Source organism: Alternaria burnsii (assembly GCF_013036055.1).
Source record: "Alternaria burnsii strain CBS107.38 chromosome Unknown 717, whole genome shotgun sequence".
NCBI lineage: Eukaryota > Fungi > Ascomycota > Dothideomycetes > Pleosporales > Pleosporaceae > Alternaria > Alternaria burnsii.
Window position 1 is genome coordinate 40,035 of NW_024066129.1, and position 17,312 is coordinate 57,346.

At 50.6% G+C, this 17,312-nt stretch overlaps 6 protein-coding genes across 6 annotated transcripts; all 6 read right to left on the reverse strand.

The window, feature by feature from the left end:
• Positions 1–220: 220 nt before the first annotated feature.
• GT037_010571 (serine threonine kinase 16) lies at positions 221–1,569 on the reverse strand (the record flags this gene model as incomplete). The annotated part of the gene is made up of 3 exons (XM_038935618.1): positions 221–726; positions 781–1,387; positions 1,441–1,569. The coding sequence occupies 3 exons, from the start codon at positions 1,567–1,569 to the stop codon at positions 221–223; spliced, it is 1,242 nt and encodes a 413-aa protein (XP_038781622.1).
• Positions 1,570–2,793: 1,224 nt separating this feature from the next.
• GT037_010572 (uncharacterized protein) lies at positions 2,794–4,699 on the reverse strand (the record flags this gene model as incomplete). The annotated part of the gene is made up of 4 exons (XM_038935619.1): positions 2,794–3,560; positions 3,613–3,685; positions 3,740–3,870; positions 3,922–4,699. 4 exons carry the CDS (start codon positions 4,697–4,699, stop codon positions 2,794–2,796), a joined length of 1,749 nt encoding a protein of 582 aa, XP_038781623.1.
• Positions 4,700–5,962: 1,263 nt separating this feature from the next.
• Positions 5,963–8,392, reverse strand: GT037_010573 (nitrogen regulatory protein otam; the record flags this gene model as incomplete). Its single annotated transcript, XM_038935620.1, has 2 exons — positions 5,963–7,811; positions 8,049–8,392. The coding sequence occupies 2 exons, from the start codon at positions 8,390–8,392 to the stop codon at positions 5,963–5,965; spliced, it is 2,193 nt and encodes a 730-aa protein (XP_038781624.1).
• A 2,258-nt stretch (positions 8,393–10,650) lies between these two features.
• On the reverse strand, positions 10,651–11,495 carry GT037_010574 (glycoside hydrolase family 12 protein; the record flags this gene model as incomplete). The annotated part of the gene is made up of 3 exons (XM_038935621.1): positions 10,651–10,730; positions 10,794–11,014; positions 11,080–11,495. 3 exons carry the CDS (start codon positions 11,493–11,495, stop codon positions 10,651–10,653), a joined length of 717 nt encoding a protein of 238 aa, XP_038781625.1.
• Positions 11,496–13,118: 1,623 nt separating this feature from the next.
• On the reverse strand, positions 13,119–13,630 carry GT037_010575 (cks-domain-containing protein; the record flags this gene model as incomplete). Its single annotated transcript, XM_038935622.1, has 4 exons — positions 13,119–13,152; positions 13,204–13,262; positions 13,313–13,457; positions 13,515–13,630. The coding sequence occupies 4 exons, from the start codon at positions 13,628–13,630 to the stop codon at positions 13,119–13,121; spliced, it is 354 nt and encodes a 117-aa protein (XP_038781626.1).
• Positions 13,631–14,693: 1,063 nt separating this feature from the next.
• On the reverse strand, positions 14,694–16,387 carry GT037_010576 (uncharacterized protein; the record flags this gene model as incomplete). The annotated part of the gene is made up of 3 exons (XM_038935623.1): positions 14,694–15,332; positions 15,732–16,235; positions 16,334–16,387. The coding sequence occupies 3 exons, from the start codon at positions 16,385–16,387 to the stop codon at positions 14,694–14,696; spliced, it is 1,197 nt and encodes a 398-aa protein (XP_038781627.1).
• Between the last annotated feature and the right edge of the window lie 925 nt (positions 16,388–17,312).

The following is a 17,312-nucleotide window of genomic DNA, read 5'->3' on the forward strand; positions in this document are numbered from 1 at the left end:
CTAGCGATAGTGATTGAGGCGCTGGGTCATAGGTGAGATAGCGCTTAGCAGGGTAGAGATAATGAGTACAGTGACGAAGTCAGTATGTGAAAGGGTATATTGGAGTGATACGAGACGCTCGACCGTGTGGAAAGACGGCTTGTCCAAATTTTGGACATACTCACGCTGGATAGAAAAAAATGTACTCATACAAGCATACTCATCAATGGGTGCGCATCACCTAGTCGTCCGAGCCATCCTCCGGGAGCTCCCTCAGTACATCCTCGACAATGTCAATCAGCTCGTCAACATCCGGTCGCTCATTGGGCTCCAGCCTCAAACACTTCCTCACCACCTCTTTCACACTATCTGTGATCGCGTCCTCAGGATTAGCCTTTTGCTTGCCCCTCTGCATGCCCTCATCTGGAAACCTCCAGTCACCACCCAATACACATATGCTCAGACTACCACCCGTCTCATCTGATCTAGCCTCGAAGGGGCTCTTGCCGACTAAGCATGCGTAGAGTGTGCAACCGAGCGACCAAATGTCGACTTTGGTGTCGATGACTGAGCCGGTCTTAACGTCGAAGAGTTCGGGGGCGCGGTATGGCATGGTCGAGTGTTCGGCGGCGGTATCTTGGATTTGTAGAGCAAGGGAGCGTGAGGTTACGGGTGTTGGTGATGGCGCGAGGGAGCCGAGATCCATTAGGATGGGTGTCTTGCCGTCGTCGTCTATCATTATGTTGCCTGCGCATGTTAGTCCCACAATGCATCATCGTATGAGATGTGCGAATTGCATACCAGGCTTGATGTCCCTATGCGCATATGCCCTCTCTCCACCAGGCGCAATGCCTTCATGCGCCGCTGTAACTTCCGACTCTTCTAGCAGTCCCTCTGCCTCTTGTTCGTCGTCTTCCTCATGATCGCGGTTTCTCCTGCTTGGGCGCATTTCCATGCTCTCTGCAGCTTCCGCATCTGCCCTCTTTGCATCTCTCCTGACTTTCTTCGCCTTGCCCTCGCTTCGCGCGCCGCCAGGTCCGCCCTTAATCTTGTACTGATGCATTGCCTTTAGCGCTTTGCAGACACCTAAGAATAACACCATGAGCCTCCGCTCAGGGAACTTTGTGTGGTTGACCAGGTTCGCGTTGATCATATCTTGTAGATTACCACGACGGTAGTATGGGAGAAGGATGTACACGGTCTTCGCAGACGAATCTGATTTGTCGGTCTCAACAGAGTAGTCAATCGAGTGTATGATGTTCGGGTGCGGCGAGAATAGTGTGTAGGCCTCGACTTCTTTGAGCGCCAAGCTCACGCTTTCTTGTCCAAAGGGACATCGTATCTTCTTGAGCGCAAGGAGTTGCTGATTCGAGTTGTCTTGTACGAGATATACATATGAGAAACCACCCTGTGTCGCGATCAGTCAATTGGTTGCGTGTTATCGAGAGACACCCAGCTTACCTCGCCCAGCAACCGTAATATCTTGAAACTCCGACTGTTGATTTTGAGTTGAGGTGAGCTTGGGAAGCAGACCATGCAATTTGTGAACGAGTATACGACGTCCAGGAAGTATGTGCTTAGTGAACTCATCGTGGCAATTGTTATTGCGATTGCGATGTGTTTGTTTGCGAGCTGACACAGTTACGGGGTGTCGACGCCAGATAAAGGTTAGACGCGCGGCCAATTCGAATCGTCGATTATGGTTATGAAATGGAGGTTACGTTGGCACGATGATAGGGTAATCCAAACGGAACGATAGTGAAGACGTGTTGTTTGCTAAGACAAAGCACAGGTGTGTTCGGGAATGCTGACGACGTGGTTTGTCCGCGATGCGCCAAGGGTGTGGCTAAGGTGTCCACGTCCCGGACCGACAGGGCCAGCTCTGGCGTCGCATTGGAAGTCAGACATAGGTTGATAGTAGGAAGCCCTTCTCACACAATAATAAGGCCTCTGATAAATATCTTAAAGAGACAGTCTTCCTCGTAGTACTTTATTGTATGTTCTGGTTTTTTATTACAATCTATTTTGTTGTGGCAGGTCTTGCTTCCGACTTTCCAAGCAACGCTAGGGGGCCACATGCCACACCAAGCCGGATTTTTTTGGACAACATATACAGGCCAAATCTTCCTCAATCCATCTTACTAAGCTATCTATCTTAGACAGCGACTTCTGGGGCGTGTGGCTCAGTGGTAGAGCGTCCGCTTTGCATTTTTCCGGTGCTAATCTGCGGAAGGTCCGGGTTTCGATCACCCGCCCGTCCAATTCTTTTGCTAAGATCAGTTCTTCTATTAAGATGTGCTGTTGACGATTTTTTGTTTATGTTGCAGCTTGTTCAGAACGAAGGAGTTACTACAAACTTCATCTTTGGTGTTTGTTGACTATGTTGTCTACTTTTTTTTATCTAATCGACAGGCATATATATAAGCGTATGATTGACTTGAGACGAAAGATTGGCACAAGCTAAACAACACCTTAGTGGAGGTATTTGTCGACGATATGGATAGAAAGTCATCCTTGGAAGAACTCAAAGATGAATATAAAAGAGGCCAGCTCCCTCACAATCGTGTCTCAACTCGCTGACAATCTACTCAACCTCATTACCTCTTACACCGACAATGACATTGATCTTAACAGGACACCGAACTCCACAGAAGCAATCATATCGCCCTCTAGAACAGGTATCTCAACTGCTACGCTAAATACAAAGGGTATTGTAGTTTTCTCACCATCACCTCTTCAAGTCGACATCGTCCCACTGCTCGCCTTATCGTCTCTCCATCGCGAACTGCTAGTGGCCATTTTACCATGATTCCCTCAGGGCCAAATGTTCTGCGGCCTGTCGTCAAAAGCAAAATCAACCTTCTCATCCAACACCTCCAAGAAATTCTCTTCTGCACGATTGACATCGTACAACGACCTTGCAGTGTCCTCGCATTGATGATACCACATCCTCTCGAAATTGTACTCTTCTCCCTCCTTGTCGGGCATTATCGCCCACTCGGGTATCGCACACGTGTCCTGTTCGCCATCCATGTACCACCAGAACCTCATCATATCATCTCTTTTACTGCGCCAGTTGTCGCGGTTCCACTTCCTTTTCATGGGTGAGTGCTTGTCCCATCCGCGTATAAGACTGCGATAGTGGACAATGGGGTGGATATATTCGTTTGTATCGCCCATATCGCGGAGTTTGACCCATTTCTGTACTTTCCTCCTAGCGTCGTATATTTCGACTTCTTCGTGGCCTGGTTTACGCGCACGTGCTCCGAGGAAGTGGTAGAAGCCGCCATACGAATCTACGAGAGGGCCTGTGCCCCAGCTAAAGTCGAAGTTGGTGTGTTCGTGTGGAGGGTCACGCCGCGGAGGCTTGAGTTCGTCGCACGTGAGACTGAAGCTGGGTAGTTTCGGCAATTTGTCCAGGAACTTCTCAAAAGAGCCATCATGGTGGTAGGTACATGCGTAGCGGAGGCGGAAGAGCCAGCGCGTGTACTGAGCCATAAAGAGAGAGAAAGCATGTCGGTCAATGGTAAGATGGGGAGAGATGACTTGGAGCATCCAGCATAGAGTTGCTGTAGAGATGTCTAAGCAAAGGTTAGTATACATGTCTTGCAGGTATAACACAATGTTGCCTACTTTCGGAATCTCCTTTCATGTCGCCGAAAGCGTCTTGTGATCCGCCGCCGCAGTTGGTATGCACACCTGGAAACTAAGAGAAACATCATTAGTAAGGTCTTCCTTCCTGGAGTAAGATTCCACGTACCCAGACCTGTTTCAGCTCTGGAGTAGGTCGGTTCGGATCGTCAACGAGATCTGTGGGAATGTACCAGAGAGTCGGGCGGAAAGCCCTGCGGCGCTCATCCAAAGCCAATGCCTGATATGCATGCTCGATATCTATTCAACGGTTAGCAAGGAATGCATGTTCCTTAATGAATAAGAACTCACTCTCCGTCAGCTTGACATTGTGGAATCCGTACTTCGTCCTTGCCCGTGCCAGGTCTAGACCGATTAGGTCTGGTACGCCCAATGAGCCAACAGTATCCCAGACACCTACTACCTTCACCTTTCTGCTACCCTCGCTGACTGCAAGCTCCCCGTGCGGTCGAATTTCCCACACTTCAGTCATGAGCCGAAGATCATCCATGTCAGTGTTTCTGATATCGATACCAATCTTCTCCATCTCTTCTCCCTTTTTGCTGAGCTTGCCCTTGGTGAACCACTTCCACGCCTGTGTTTCTCTAAACTCGACGCCTTCCTCGTTTGTCTGGTAGAGACGGTACAGTTCAGGGAAGAACTGCATACTGGTTGGTGCAATGACACCGAGATCCGAGACCAATCCAGCAACCGCACGTGCTGTGTAGGCACCTCTCGAGAACCCAAAGCAGAAGATCTCATCCCCCGGCTCGTAATTTTGCACGATAAAGTTGTATGCTTCGATGACATTTTCTGCCAAGCCAGCTCCCGTGCCACCCTGTCGTCGCGCTTCAGAGGCACTGAGATTTCCGGTTCCTATGCCGGAGTCGTAATAGACGATCTGATGGAATTTCTTCGAGGGATCGTCTTTGTCTGCGCCAACGCGCGCGATCAGCCGGCAGAGTCTTGTGACATTGGAGGGTATGTTGTTTTTGCTGCTAACGCTGGACTGCCACGTACCATCGCAGCAGATCACAAGCCGTCGTCTCCAGGCTTTGTTGTCGTCCGAGAGGAAAGTTAGTTTGGCCATTGCGGAGAGCGAGAAGTCTACCGCTCTCTGTAGGGCGCGACGCAGATTATAAGAATGATGACTGTGTATAAAGAAATATGCTGAGACGCCGATCTAGTACCAAGACTGGAGTTTGGCGAACGCGAGGACGTTGTATGTGACACTCAGGGGTAAGCACAAGTACCAACAGATGAAGCTCACCGGAGATAAGCCACGATGCTGCATCCAGGCAATGAAGTAGCGCAGCTCTTTTGATTTAACCTCGCGAATCTCACATCGCGAATGAGCGGTGTTCCAACGCCCAGTTGGCCGCCTGAATCGCTAAAGCGCCTCATCGTCAAATCGCGACTGGCTGAAGGGGGCGCTGCCAAGTGACGTGTTTGATCGCGGCATGAAGCGCATCGCATCCGCACGCTTTGCATTGTCACCCGGGTCAGGCTGCGAACTACTTCAATGTGTCAGGCCTGGCGTGAGGGTGTCGAGTCGGGGCTGGAGGGGTTGCTTCTGTTCTTCGCGTCGGCCCGCTACCTGGACATGGGGATGCGGCGCGCATTAATCCGCGGAAAGGACACTACGCGCTGATCACCATTACCCACTCGCAATGACTTCATCTCTCCGAGCCGGACGACTGTGCTGGAAATAAATCTCAGGCGCATGCGTAGTTGGTTGCCGACCGAATCGATGCGGCTTTGATAGTCTCGAGGTGTTGCAGGCGGAGCTGATGGGCGTAGGGCACTAAGACCAGGGCATGTCAGCTGTTACTCGAACCCCGAATCAACATTCAGGCAGCGGCAGGCTCGACCACTATCCGATCTAAGATATTGCACCGACGGTCACATCTCATTGTCAAGAATTGGATTTTTTGTTACACCAATGTGGGCTTGTACACCCACGTTTCACTCGGCACGTGCCGATTGGCGCAAAAGAAAGACCGAAGTTGCTTGCGCCGCCTTCGAGGCGGCGATATACCAAATGACTTGTCATTCGCGTCAATACCCTGTATCCAATAGGTGGTCTATACTATCATCCAACATCAAATCGTAACCAATAATCGCTAAAGAGCAAATCCATAAAGTGTCCCAATCCCTGTGTCGCAATATGGCGCCATTTTGGCGCAACCTGAGAGCACCGTTATGGCAGCACCAGGCGTACCTATATAACGCCCACCATCCCACCATGAGAAAGAACGCTTAATCGCTGAACATCAGAAGACGCTGTCCTGAAACATGTACGACAAATCCACAAGCCGTCAAAGCTATGCTTCGATTCCTTCGAATCTACCGCTCACATTGAGCGAGGCGAATTGCCGGCTGTATGTGGCCGACTACCACCATACTGAGATCCGTCATTGAAGCCCTCGAAGCTCTCGCCTGAGGACATCCGTCTCAGATCGTTATCGTCACCCATATCAACATCCTCCATCTCGTACCTTCCTGCTCCATTCGGATTCTGTGGCGGTCCCATATTGGAAAAAGAGCTGTATTGTCGTGGAGGCGGCGCGGGCGGCACACCGGCGTTGCTGATTTGCTCTGCAAGACTAGGCTTCTCCGCCAAGTTGTTCAGCATGGCGCGACTCGCGTCTAGCATCGACACTGCATACTCAAGGAAGTCGGCTCGCTTCGAAGAAACGGAAAGCGTCCAGCGGTATTCGCACAGCCTGAGCTTATAAAACTCAGCTTCCTCCTTGGCAGGTGCCGTAGCCCACAGCAGCGATCCAAAGGTACCAATAAGAGTAAAGTTGACTTTGGAAGCAAAGTACCAGAAGGCCTGTAAGTGCTCTGGCTTTAATCTGTTGACAAAGTCCATAGCCGAGATCAGGCGCGTCTTCGCGGCGTTGCGGCACATGAAGAGACCGTATGAATCAGGGTTAGTAGAGTCGAGCGACTGTACTATGCGCCTGTGGAGTGTGATCTCTGTTGCAAAGTATGCGAGATGGAGGTAACCCGTCGAGGTGAGCTTACCCTTTTCGGGAACACTCATCTTTACTTCCGCTGGTAATTTCTCATGCCATTGACGGAGCTTGATCTGCACTGGTTTGGCGCGTGCGAGGATCAGCTCAGTTGACTTTTTCCCAGCGTTGGCGAAGTCGTGGATAGCCGTTTGGGTGTAAAATGTGTCCATGACCTCAGCCATGATCTGCGTGAGCGCAATCATCTGAGCATACAGTATGCGGCCTCGGTGACTTTCCACCTGTTCATCTTCTGTCTCTTCTTGCCGTGTCTCGAAACCGTCTCCTTCTTCAATAAAGTCGTCTTCCGTAATCGGCTTTACTGCCCAGTTGGCATTGAAGATGTGTGATGGTCGACCATGGATCAGGGAGCTCCACTTGTCTTGCATGTATAATGCCCATGCTATGCGCTTCCTCAACCCGCGCTCCCAAAGAGGAACTGACCATGATGAACAGTCAAGATGTAGGCCTAGTTCTTGACCGATTGCCACCAGCTGAGTTGTTAAGCTCCAAGAGTCCGCTTCAGGACGCTGCAGCAACAACAAGCCAGCTTGTACAGTGGAAAGTTTCGGCCGCTCCATGGCCAATGCAAGTGCTTTCATGGCAATTGCTTCCAATCGGGCTGCATCAGGTCTAGAATAGTTGGCTAGCTTGGGGTTGAGTGACCACCAGTTAAGGGCTAGAATGTACATGCCAGCCAGCAAAGCCGGTGAGAAGCCTCGGTCGCCATTGCGATATCGCTCGACGAACAAATGCTTCTGGATGATGGGGTAGTTTGGGTGTACTACTTGGAAGTACAGATCTAGCAAAGCTGGGCCATGTGGATGCACAAGCTGCTCAACCTGGCCTAAAGCCTCAGACTCGCCGGCGAAGTCTTGTGTGTTTTCGTCAGGTAGCATAATGAAACATTCATGATCGTTCACTCGTCGAAGTGTGCCAAGGTCAAAGGTCGACTCGTTATGGGTATCGAACTGTGACAAGCCAATAAGCAGGGAATCGAACGGAGAACTCAGACCGATGTATCTGCTATGCTGCCGTCGCTGCAATCCCAGTGTCTCTCCAAATTGAGGCAAGTGAAGACTTGCAATTTGGGACAGCGAGGGCTGTGGTGGTGGTGGACTTGGCGCAGTTGCTGTGATGGTGGGTGTTGATAGTGCTAGTGGTGGAGGATCTGAGTCGACGGACCTGCCATAGGATGTCAGCTATGACATCCGACAACATGCTGACGAACCGAAACATTGGGCGACGACCACAACTTCCAAATCCGTGACTAGACGTGGGACGGGAAAAGCAAGTGCTGTCACACATGCGCACGTGACCTGGTAGCGTGACGCAAGGGGCATAGCAGACGTCGGAAGTGATATATCTACGCGAGCCTGGAGGCGCAACGAAAAGCAGGGTGGTGGGGTGACCTAGACATACCTCTTCTTGGTGTTATTTGGTGAGTCTTTCTTCTCACCGTCGACAACCTTCCTTTTCCGTGGCAGTGGGCTCTGTACAAAGGTACACTCTTGCTTGTGGAACTCACACAAGACACACAGTGCAGCACCCTCGTGTATTACACAGCGACTCTTCCTCCGTCTGCACGCGTCACAGGGGCGTTCCCTTCGTGAGCGGATGTTAGATACTGGACCGTTGTTGGACGTGGGCTTGCCCAAGCTCTCCTTGCTGGATGGTGACTTCTGTATCGTGCGAGGACGAGCTGGTGCTATAGAGACAACAGGGCGTGGGCCCATAGCCGGCTGCTGCATTGCTACGGCCGTCATGGCTAGCTGGCGTGGTGGAATGGGTGCGATAAGGCTATGATAGACCACGGCCCGTTGGCTAGCTTCCGAATCAGGTTGCAAGTATCTGGCTATCGGAAGCAGGGTACGTGACAGGTCTTATCGCGTGGGAGATAGGTAGTTCAATCGGTTTATGAGATATCCCGGGCAAAGCAAATAAAGTTGAGTAATCCAGCGGAGATGATTCAAAAGAGACCCAGATCAGGGTCCTAGATTGCCGGTAACGGCGGCGAGAAGTATGAGGTGACTGATGGTTCGCGCCGTCATTGAAGGTTCACGAAAGAAGTAGAGGATGGGCGCAGGCGGGCGGGAGAGGCGGGATAAGCCTGGGCTTGGAGCTTGGAGACCTAGAACCCTGTGTGGGGAGAGGGCAGGCGCATAATCGGGGTTGGCAGTCGTGTATATTGGAGTGATTCTGGAGAGCGCGCTGCGAGTGTCTTTTGTGGCAGACATGTGCTCGGGATGGGTTTCAAGATGCACTGTGCACGGGCGTTGCTTGGAGGTAAGCTGGATGCGCTCTAGCGGCTTCCTGCATTCTATCTTACGTACAGCCGAGAGATAAGGGAGACTCGACGGGCCAATGGCCGCACCGTGTGCCATCCCCCACCTGAATAATGTGATCTTTCAATTACTCCAGCTCTGCCTTATCTGTGCGTAGGTACTACACAAGATCCAGTTTAACTGTCTACGGGAATTACTCTTATGTACTCGTTACCATACTCTATAGTTTTAGCATTGGCACATGCACGTCACCCACGACTACGCATCATTATCTCTCGCCTATCATGCGTAAACAGTGAACGACCGTTGGAGGGACCTTGCAGCTGACAGGTCCTGCCGCCAGAATTCTCGGCCTGTACAGCCACGACAGCAGATGGCGAGACGTGTTGCATTGCAAATTTTGCAACGCCTTCACCAGTCGCTTCATTGCAAGGCGGATCTCGCCCGATCTTGCCCAGTATCCATGGTTGTGGTATGAACGGCCTCCGCACGTGTCGCGTGCTCTCCACAAGCCCTACTTAGAATAGGACCCTCGATAGCGATCTCCGCTCCGCTATGCCCCTGGTCTCGTTTCTCACCGCTCGCCCTTCAGGCAAAACGCTTTCCGCTCCGACCACCGGCACTGCACACGACCCGAATATCTCCGCCAATCCTAGTCAGCGAGTTGCATCTTGCCGTTGCATTCTGCCATTGATGTCATAGCAGATTTCGCCGTTGTGACGCGATTCAGGGAGGCTGGTGAACAACCGCGGCGCTTCTAGGTGACGCCAAACCTACCAAGAACGCAGACGGCTGGAAAATCGGATGCGATCTACGCCAGTGTACGTAAAACAAAGCCTTAGCCTCGTACTGCCAGCAACCTCAAACTTGGGTTGCGACTCTGCAGAATGACAGATGGGTCCCTAGTAGCACGCTCAGGATTTCCACATCCGACCTCGCTTAAACCACCATTTAATCTCTCAACAACGGAATGATATATCCTAGGTCCATGTCAAAGGGCCGTAAAGAAAGCCAGATCACAATATTACATCCAACGTCCGCTCACTGTAAGTGGTCCAAACATCGGACGACGATATACCCGCTCGACCGCCTCGAGAGTTGGAAATTTCAAAAACCATGGGTTCGTGGTTGACATTACGAGATCGTTAAGCGCAGATCTGCTTGTGACAGACTAGATGGGTGGATTCTGCCCAGGCTGATGACACCTCAGGGAAAGTCGGGCCGCTTTTCTCCGGAGTGTGATTCAACCACTCCGCCTAGCTGTGATTGGCAACATTGGCAACACCCTATACACGCATCGCATCTCATACAACCGCCACATGGCATACCTACCACATATGCCCTATCTGCTTTCTTGTTTCTACACGGACAATACTTCGCAAGAGCCGCGCACCCGTTATCATATTCTACATTGTCTGCTACCTATCCCGCTACTAGGCTCAGTAAAGACGGTGCTGAAGCGCTAGTAAGAGTTGGAGAAAAGAAGTGGTGAATGTTAACTCGAGCACGCGACAAATGCAGATTCTTTTCACAGTGCACTCGTAACTAAGAATGACGAAAATTTTCCTCCGCGGACTCCCCGGCCTCATCGTCGATAAGTTACATCATGCCATGAACATAAGCCTCGCCAAATACAGAAATTCTTTTGTCACTCTTATTTCCGTATCGCGAGCGCTCGTCCAAACATCCTCTCAAGCTATAAAACATGGAGGCTATGAGCACGGATCCGACTTTTCCGCTTAGTTGGCCTCCGCTGACCACCTGTTAACTGTGAACGCTGCAGGTCCACCCGTAAACGCTTCAGTACCAAATTGGTAAACTAATAAAGTCGTTAGCATAAGCACACCTAGCTCTATCGCCTAAAACAACATTAGAAACTTACCGATGAGGTTTTGGCTCGACGCAGGATAGCCCTTGTTGCTGGTGAGCCAAGTAAAGAAGTTCTTGATATCACCACTGTAATTGGTGACAGGACTTGGAGCAACGAAGCTGTAAACTTTCATCGCCCCGTTGTATCCCTCCCAGAGTTCCCAGGATCGGCCGTCGACGGTTTTCATGCCTTGCGAGGTACCGATGGGGTAAACGTTGCCCAATCTGGCGAGCCTGTTAACGAGGAGAAATTAATGGTTGAACTGAAATCAGGGCGTCAATACGAGAGTAGCACTCACCAAACCATAAGCTCGTAATCCCCACTACTTCTATCATGGTTGATATCCGCAGCAGTGAACACATCGTACGCAACATTGGCGCGCACGTTTGTCGTATTGTAGCTCCACTGCGCTGTGCTCGGCATGGTGCTGTATTGCGAGATCAACTTTTTGGTGGCCAAGCGGCCGGCGTAGACGTAAGATTTCACGTTGTTCTCGGCACCTTGCCACTGCCAGTTTGAGTGCCAGGCCATGCCGTTATTGAAGCCGTCGTAGTATGTGCATTGCGAGCCGGAGGTTGCGGCGTCGCGGCCCCAGAGGTTATTGAGGAGCTCGTAGCCGTTGGTGGAGTAGTAAGCGTATAGGTCGCAGAGGGTTTGTTGCTGTGCGACAGTGACAGAGGCGAAGCCTGCCAGGACAATGGAGAAGGCTTTCATGATAGAAATGTCTTATTTGATCTTTTATGTATACGCTCTGTTGATGCTCTGTTGATGCTCTGTCGATGCTTTGCTTTCTTGGGCGGATCTGATGGCTTTTGTATAGTCTGACTTTTCAAGACATCAATCAGGTCAGTGGATTGCCCTCATATCGCGATCTCGGACAGAGTGCATCGTCTATTGGAGTTCGTATAATCTGTACTTTACAGTCTCCGAGCGCAAATCACCCCTACGCTCCGATCTTTTATGCTGGGTTCCGAGTGGTTTCGATATGATGGCTCAATTCGCCAACAAAATGAGCCACCGGCTGTGCCCACATACTTCGACCGCGTGAGTTGAGCACGGCCCTCATCAATTACCGCCCTCATGTACCGATAGCCTGGAGTACTTAATGGATCCCTTAACCGGGGAATTGTGTGCGGGCAAGTAGGTCATCCTACGTATGGCATCATTTATCCGCAACGTCAATCATACTGTGCTCGACCGAGATCTGGGCGCACAATATCGAGGACATCAGATCCAGGAAACCCAAGAAGATCCATCAGCGACCTGATGCGATCGACATTGTATTCCTAGTATACCAGTATGTCGCACTCTTTTTCTCGAGAGACATGGAGTTGATCGGGAGCCGAGTGGTTTTTCTCTGGAGATAATGTAAAGGGCATCGCAGCTTTTTTTTGTGTCCTGAGGAGCTGCTTGTCATTCTCATGCTCCCATGCGGTGCCCATGATATCAGATCTGACATTTTGCTTTGACCGATGTCTGCAAATCGCAGGATACGGAAACGTTCATGTCTATGTTCTCCATTGAGTGGCAGTTTTGCGGGTTCGATAAATGCGGCAATAGAAGAAATGTCGTATGTGTAAAGTTATAAGATCTTGTAATAGTTCTGAATCATAAGTTTAACTTGTGAGGCTTTCGAGGTTCTGTGAAGCCAGGCAGACACACACTCACCCAGGTAGCTTACTAATCGATTGCCTGGCTCAGGCCGGCGGCCGAGGTTCTACGCCTCTTCGATACTACTCTGCATCCATTTCTTGAAATGGCGCACTTTGCTTTTTCTTCATACCTCGATGATTTCCTCATCGGGAGAAATGTCAACAAACACGAACAACGCAGGGACCAGGATTGACGTGTGGGACGCGCTAGATTCGGTCCGTATGACATACGTCAAGTTTGCGCTTAGATTCTGGAAGGCATACTGGTGTGCAAAAGTCGTCTGAACAGGTTTAGGATTTTGACCAAGCGAAGGAGCTACGAATCTATCAAAAAATCTTATAGCAGCTAGCAACCGTTTACCTATTCCATGGTCTCTTGCCCAATTTCCAGTAACGCCCAGTACCTCCTTCTGCCTCGGCTGTATGTACAATTGTGGGCTTTCGGGTACCCTGTCATGATGGATTTGAGACACGCTTTCGCTCCGATCGTAACCCTATAAAGCCAGCGCGTCAATCATACCACCGTTATCATATCATCGTTATATCTAACGCGCCTCGCTGGAAATAGACAAAAAAGGTATCGCGATAAGGCCGTCTCGTGTGCCGTGGTGGTCTGCGCAGCTGTTGCGCGTATTGTGGTCAACGTGTTGTAGACCTTGTGCTGCGCCGTGGTGCGATATCAGGATCAGTGCATAGGAGGCTGGTAGTTGATCGGTCGCCTGTCCAACGATTAGCCAGCAACGCGCGATATTCGCATAGGAACAACCTACTTGAAGAGCAAGATGTGTGGTTCTGGCTCATGGACTTCGTAGTGCTCCCATCCCAGGCTCTATTTCCAAATTAGCATGTCGTGGGTAGCCCGCGTTCTTTGACGCCTACCTGTGTGATTCCCAGTGCCCGCCATTCCTCTTCCCATAGCAGCTTCAATGTGCCTCTAGCGCCGTCGAAGTAATCTTTTGGGATAGCTTTCAGCATTTGCTTAGGAAGCTGCACATGACGGTATTCGTATGCGTCGTCCGAGTATCTAAGTCCAGCGTTAGCAAAGAAAACGCGCTGACCGCTTCTTGCATCGCCAACCTACCTTGCCGAGTAATGGATCGCGTCGATAAATTCATCCAGCTTCTCTTTCTCATGCTCAGATAGCGGGCGCGGCTTCTTGTTCCGGCGCGTGAAGTCAATATCCAATTCGGCCGACATGTTGGGTGGAGGGTGACGCGAAGGAGGAGCTCGTGTGCTCGTCCAGTGGGGGTTCGTCAGGTGGTGGAAGCGAGTGGGGCGGGCAGCTGCTTAGCCGGATGGGAAGTCGCAGTTGTGTATGTGTGAAGACGCGCGCCGAGGGAGAGTACCGTGTTCTACCGCGCTAGGGGTATCTTTGTCGTGCAAGAGGAAGAATAGTTCAAGTAAATGAACCTAAACAGGCGTTGTTTACGAAGTCGTGAAATTTGGTCGATTGTCCAAGCTTCTACGCTAATTCGGCCGTAGCCTAGCGTAACCGTCCAACCACATTCTTACCGCACCTGGGCAACGTCTTTCACCCCTGCATCTGCATCTCCGCTGATCAGCGACGTGCAGTCGAGTTTACGATGCAAACATCCTTACGCCAGCTTACGTACGCCTAAAGATCTCGAGTACCCAGGCACTGCCGTTCCCTCTTTCCATCATCCTCGGGTAGCTCTTCAAACATTATGACTTCACCACCATCATCTGTCAAGCATTTTCTCGTCTGCTTGTACCGACTAATTGAGATTTGTTGAAAAAGCTGCATATTTCTGTCGAGAATCAACATCTTTCACGTTACATCGCCTCTCCATCTGTCTAGCATCTACCACTAAAGCCACTACTAGCCCCTCAAAAACACAGATCAATGTTGTTTATGCATAACTCGCTACCGTCTTCCGCTGAACAAACGATCTCGACGAGCGTGTCATCTGCTTTCAAGTCGCACTATCCCGCTATTATCCGTATTCTTGGCTTCCGTCGTCAATGCCATCTCTCCACCATTTTTACGTACTTTGGCCTTCTGTTTGAATAGTCTCTTCTTCGTCGTGTACGAAACTTGTGTGATTATCACGCAACGAATGATTGCATGAGAGGTGGAGTTTCACTGGTCAGTTGCGCAACCCCACGTATGTTGGCGTTAACTTCATGTCTGCAAGCCTCTCCTGGGTGTTGCTATGAGCAGATGGATATCTATCACCCTCCGAAGTTGCTTTAACACCATCATCTCTAGACGCCGCTTTCGAGATGTCCAACAAATCACTCAAACTGCACGATACTCCGTATACACCATACCATCCTTGTCCTTCCTCTCGACGACCTTAGAATGTCCACTGCCATCGTCCAGCTTTCCCTCACACCGATCCCATCTTAGTTGTTTCTTTGGTTTGATCACCATCGCCTGCGTCATCTCGGGTTTTCTCTGTCCCAGGTCCCCATGAACCACGTCAATACCGTTGTCAGCAACTCCTCGCTCTAACCACTCGTTCGCTCTGTCGTCGCTCGAGCTTGTTTTAATTTCTGGAAGGAGCTCGATCGACGGTGATGGCGGTGCGGACGGGTAGCGTTGCTGCAGGCCTTGGTAATGCTCTTGTTGTGTCTGCTGGCGAGACAGGCGATGCGAAAGGCGAGACTCTCGGCCGGATTCAGGACTGAGTAGGGCAGGCTTAGAATCGGCATTTTGAAAGGCTTTGTTTCTACTTCGATTGGCAGCAAGACGGATGGTGAAGTACATTAATATCGAAATGAGGATCGTGGAGGTTAGGACAATGAGAGCGAGGAAAAGGTTTTGTATGAGGCTCAATTCAGACATATTCCTTGACCCGAGCTTTTCGGTTACTGTCAAATCTGTGGAAGGCCGAAATAGAGCGATTGACAGGTACTGTGGCGCCTGCTGCAAGAGCTATACTGCAGTACTTAAGCCTGTCAGCTACTGCATGAGTGAGTTTCCAAGACCGAACGTAACTATGCAGTGGACTCGTTCTAGGTAGTTACCCGACTCATCGCCGATACTTGCATGCCAATGTACAAGAATCCGGTTAAGATGCCCTGTGGTCGTGTTGAGTCGCGCAAAGTGCCACACAATACGGGAAGGAAGAATTGCACTACTGCGCATTGACTTGAGGGATATGAAAGCCAGTCCTGAGATCCAAATATGGTCAGGACATGCACAGGTCAATCTTTGTGATGTTCACGAGCAACTTGCTGATTGATACAGCACATATGTACAACACCGTCGCCTAAGTCCCTACTCGGACTCCAACGCGCCAATGTAGTCATACACGAGCCTAACCCGAACAACCTCATCCTTATTCTTCTTCCTGACCACGAACTTCCTCGTCAACTTCCTCTCACCACCAATGTCTGCAAACCCCCAGATTTGCCACGCAGTCCAAGCATTTCCCTCATTATCCACGTAGCTCTCAACGATGTCTCCGTTTTCCGTCTCCTTCAGCCATCCTTCAGCCAAAAACTTAATGTCTTCCTCCTTTGCACCTCCAATCTTTCCTTCTTCCACTGTCTTGGCCATGGTAGAGTAGCGAGATCGTCCCTTGACGGTGCCGAAGAGCCAGTCAGTGTGCTCGCGGTAGTGCCAGTCCAACGTGCGGTTCTCTACGGAGCCCTTGAGACCGCCGGTGATGAGTTGATCGATCTTTATGTGCGTAGTCGGGGTGTTGTCCTCGCCTGTTGTGGGAGATTGGTAAAGGTGTTGGGTTATTGTCGCAGCGCCGAGGGCTTTTCGTGTCAACCAGCCGATGCCTTGTAAAGAGAGAACAGGATCGAAAGCATCGGAAAGGGATTTGTTCTGGGATACATTAGGGTTGTTCTGTAGTCCAGCGATGCTTAGGATGAAGACGAAGCTTTGTGGAGAACAAAGTGACCTGAAAGCTGTACAAAACTTACCATGACCCATTTTCCTTGGAGATTCTTGATATCGGCACTTGATGGAGCTGCCATGTTGCTGATTCCTATCGTTGCTTAATACTGATATGGTATGGAGCGACTGTGTCGTATGAAGAGCTGCGGGGCTGTGGTTATTGGTAGTAGTGGGTACCAGCCTCTCTTGGACGGCCATATGCAGGGCATCTTATATGCCAATCGCCAAAACACCAAGCCTATCCAAAGACGCCGTGTGTGCTAGCACCTGCCTTAGTTGACAATCGCATACTGTCACGTTCGTGCCTGATCGAAGATACAATGTGGCGTCATGGCAGTGAAACCGAGGTTCGTCTCCTTTAGGATAGCGGGGAACCCTGGCCCTCTGTCTCATGCGCGTTCGCAGCGTTCGCAGCTCCAATCCTGAACTACATACATGGCCATTTTGGGCTTCACGGCACAACCCCGGATTGACCGGACAAGCTTCATGTGAAGATTGTTCGGCCACAATACCGCAAGACGTGCGTCCCCCGATTGAGACGGGATAATACGAGTATTGAAGAGAGCGTAACTTCTCAACCCGGGAGCTGGCATGTGATCAACGACCTTCCAGCTCACTTGTCCCATGTTCCTTATAATCTTATCGATATTTCCTCGCTCATTTGCTCGCTCATTTGCTCGCTCATTTGCTCTGTTTATCGCGTTCCATAGAGGCGAGTTTAAACCAAGTCTGGCGACGAACACAGGCATGTTGGGATCGACAAGCTAAGAATATTCCGATGCGACACATGATTTCACTGTCGACGGACTATTCCCACTACGGTTATCTCGATGATCCGAAAAGTCTTCTATGGTTGTACGCATGGCGCTTGTCAAGGCGATGATTTGCCCCAAGGTCTCAACTTCACCTACTGAAAAATACCGCCCCCAGGTACACCGCAAGCACTATTTTGAGCAAGTTCTCTATTGGTAAACCTTACCATCTCGGCATTTGTCAGGCGCCCCG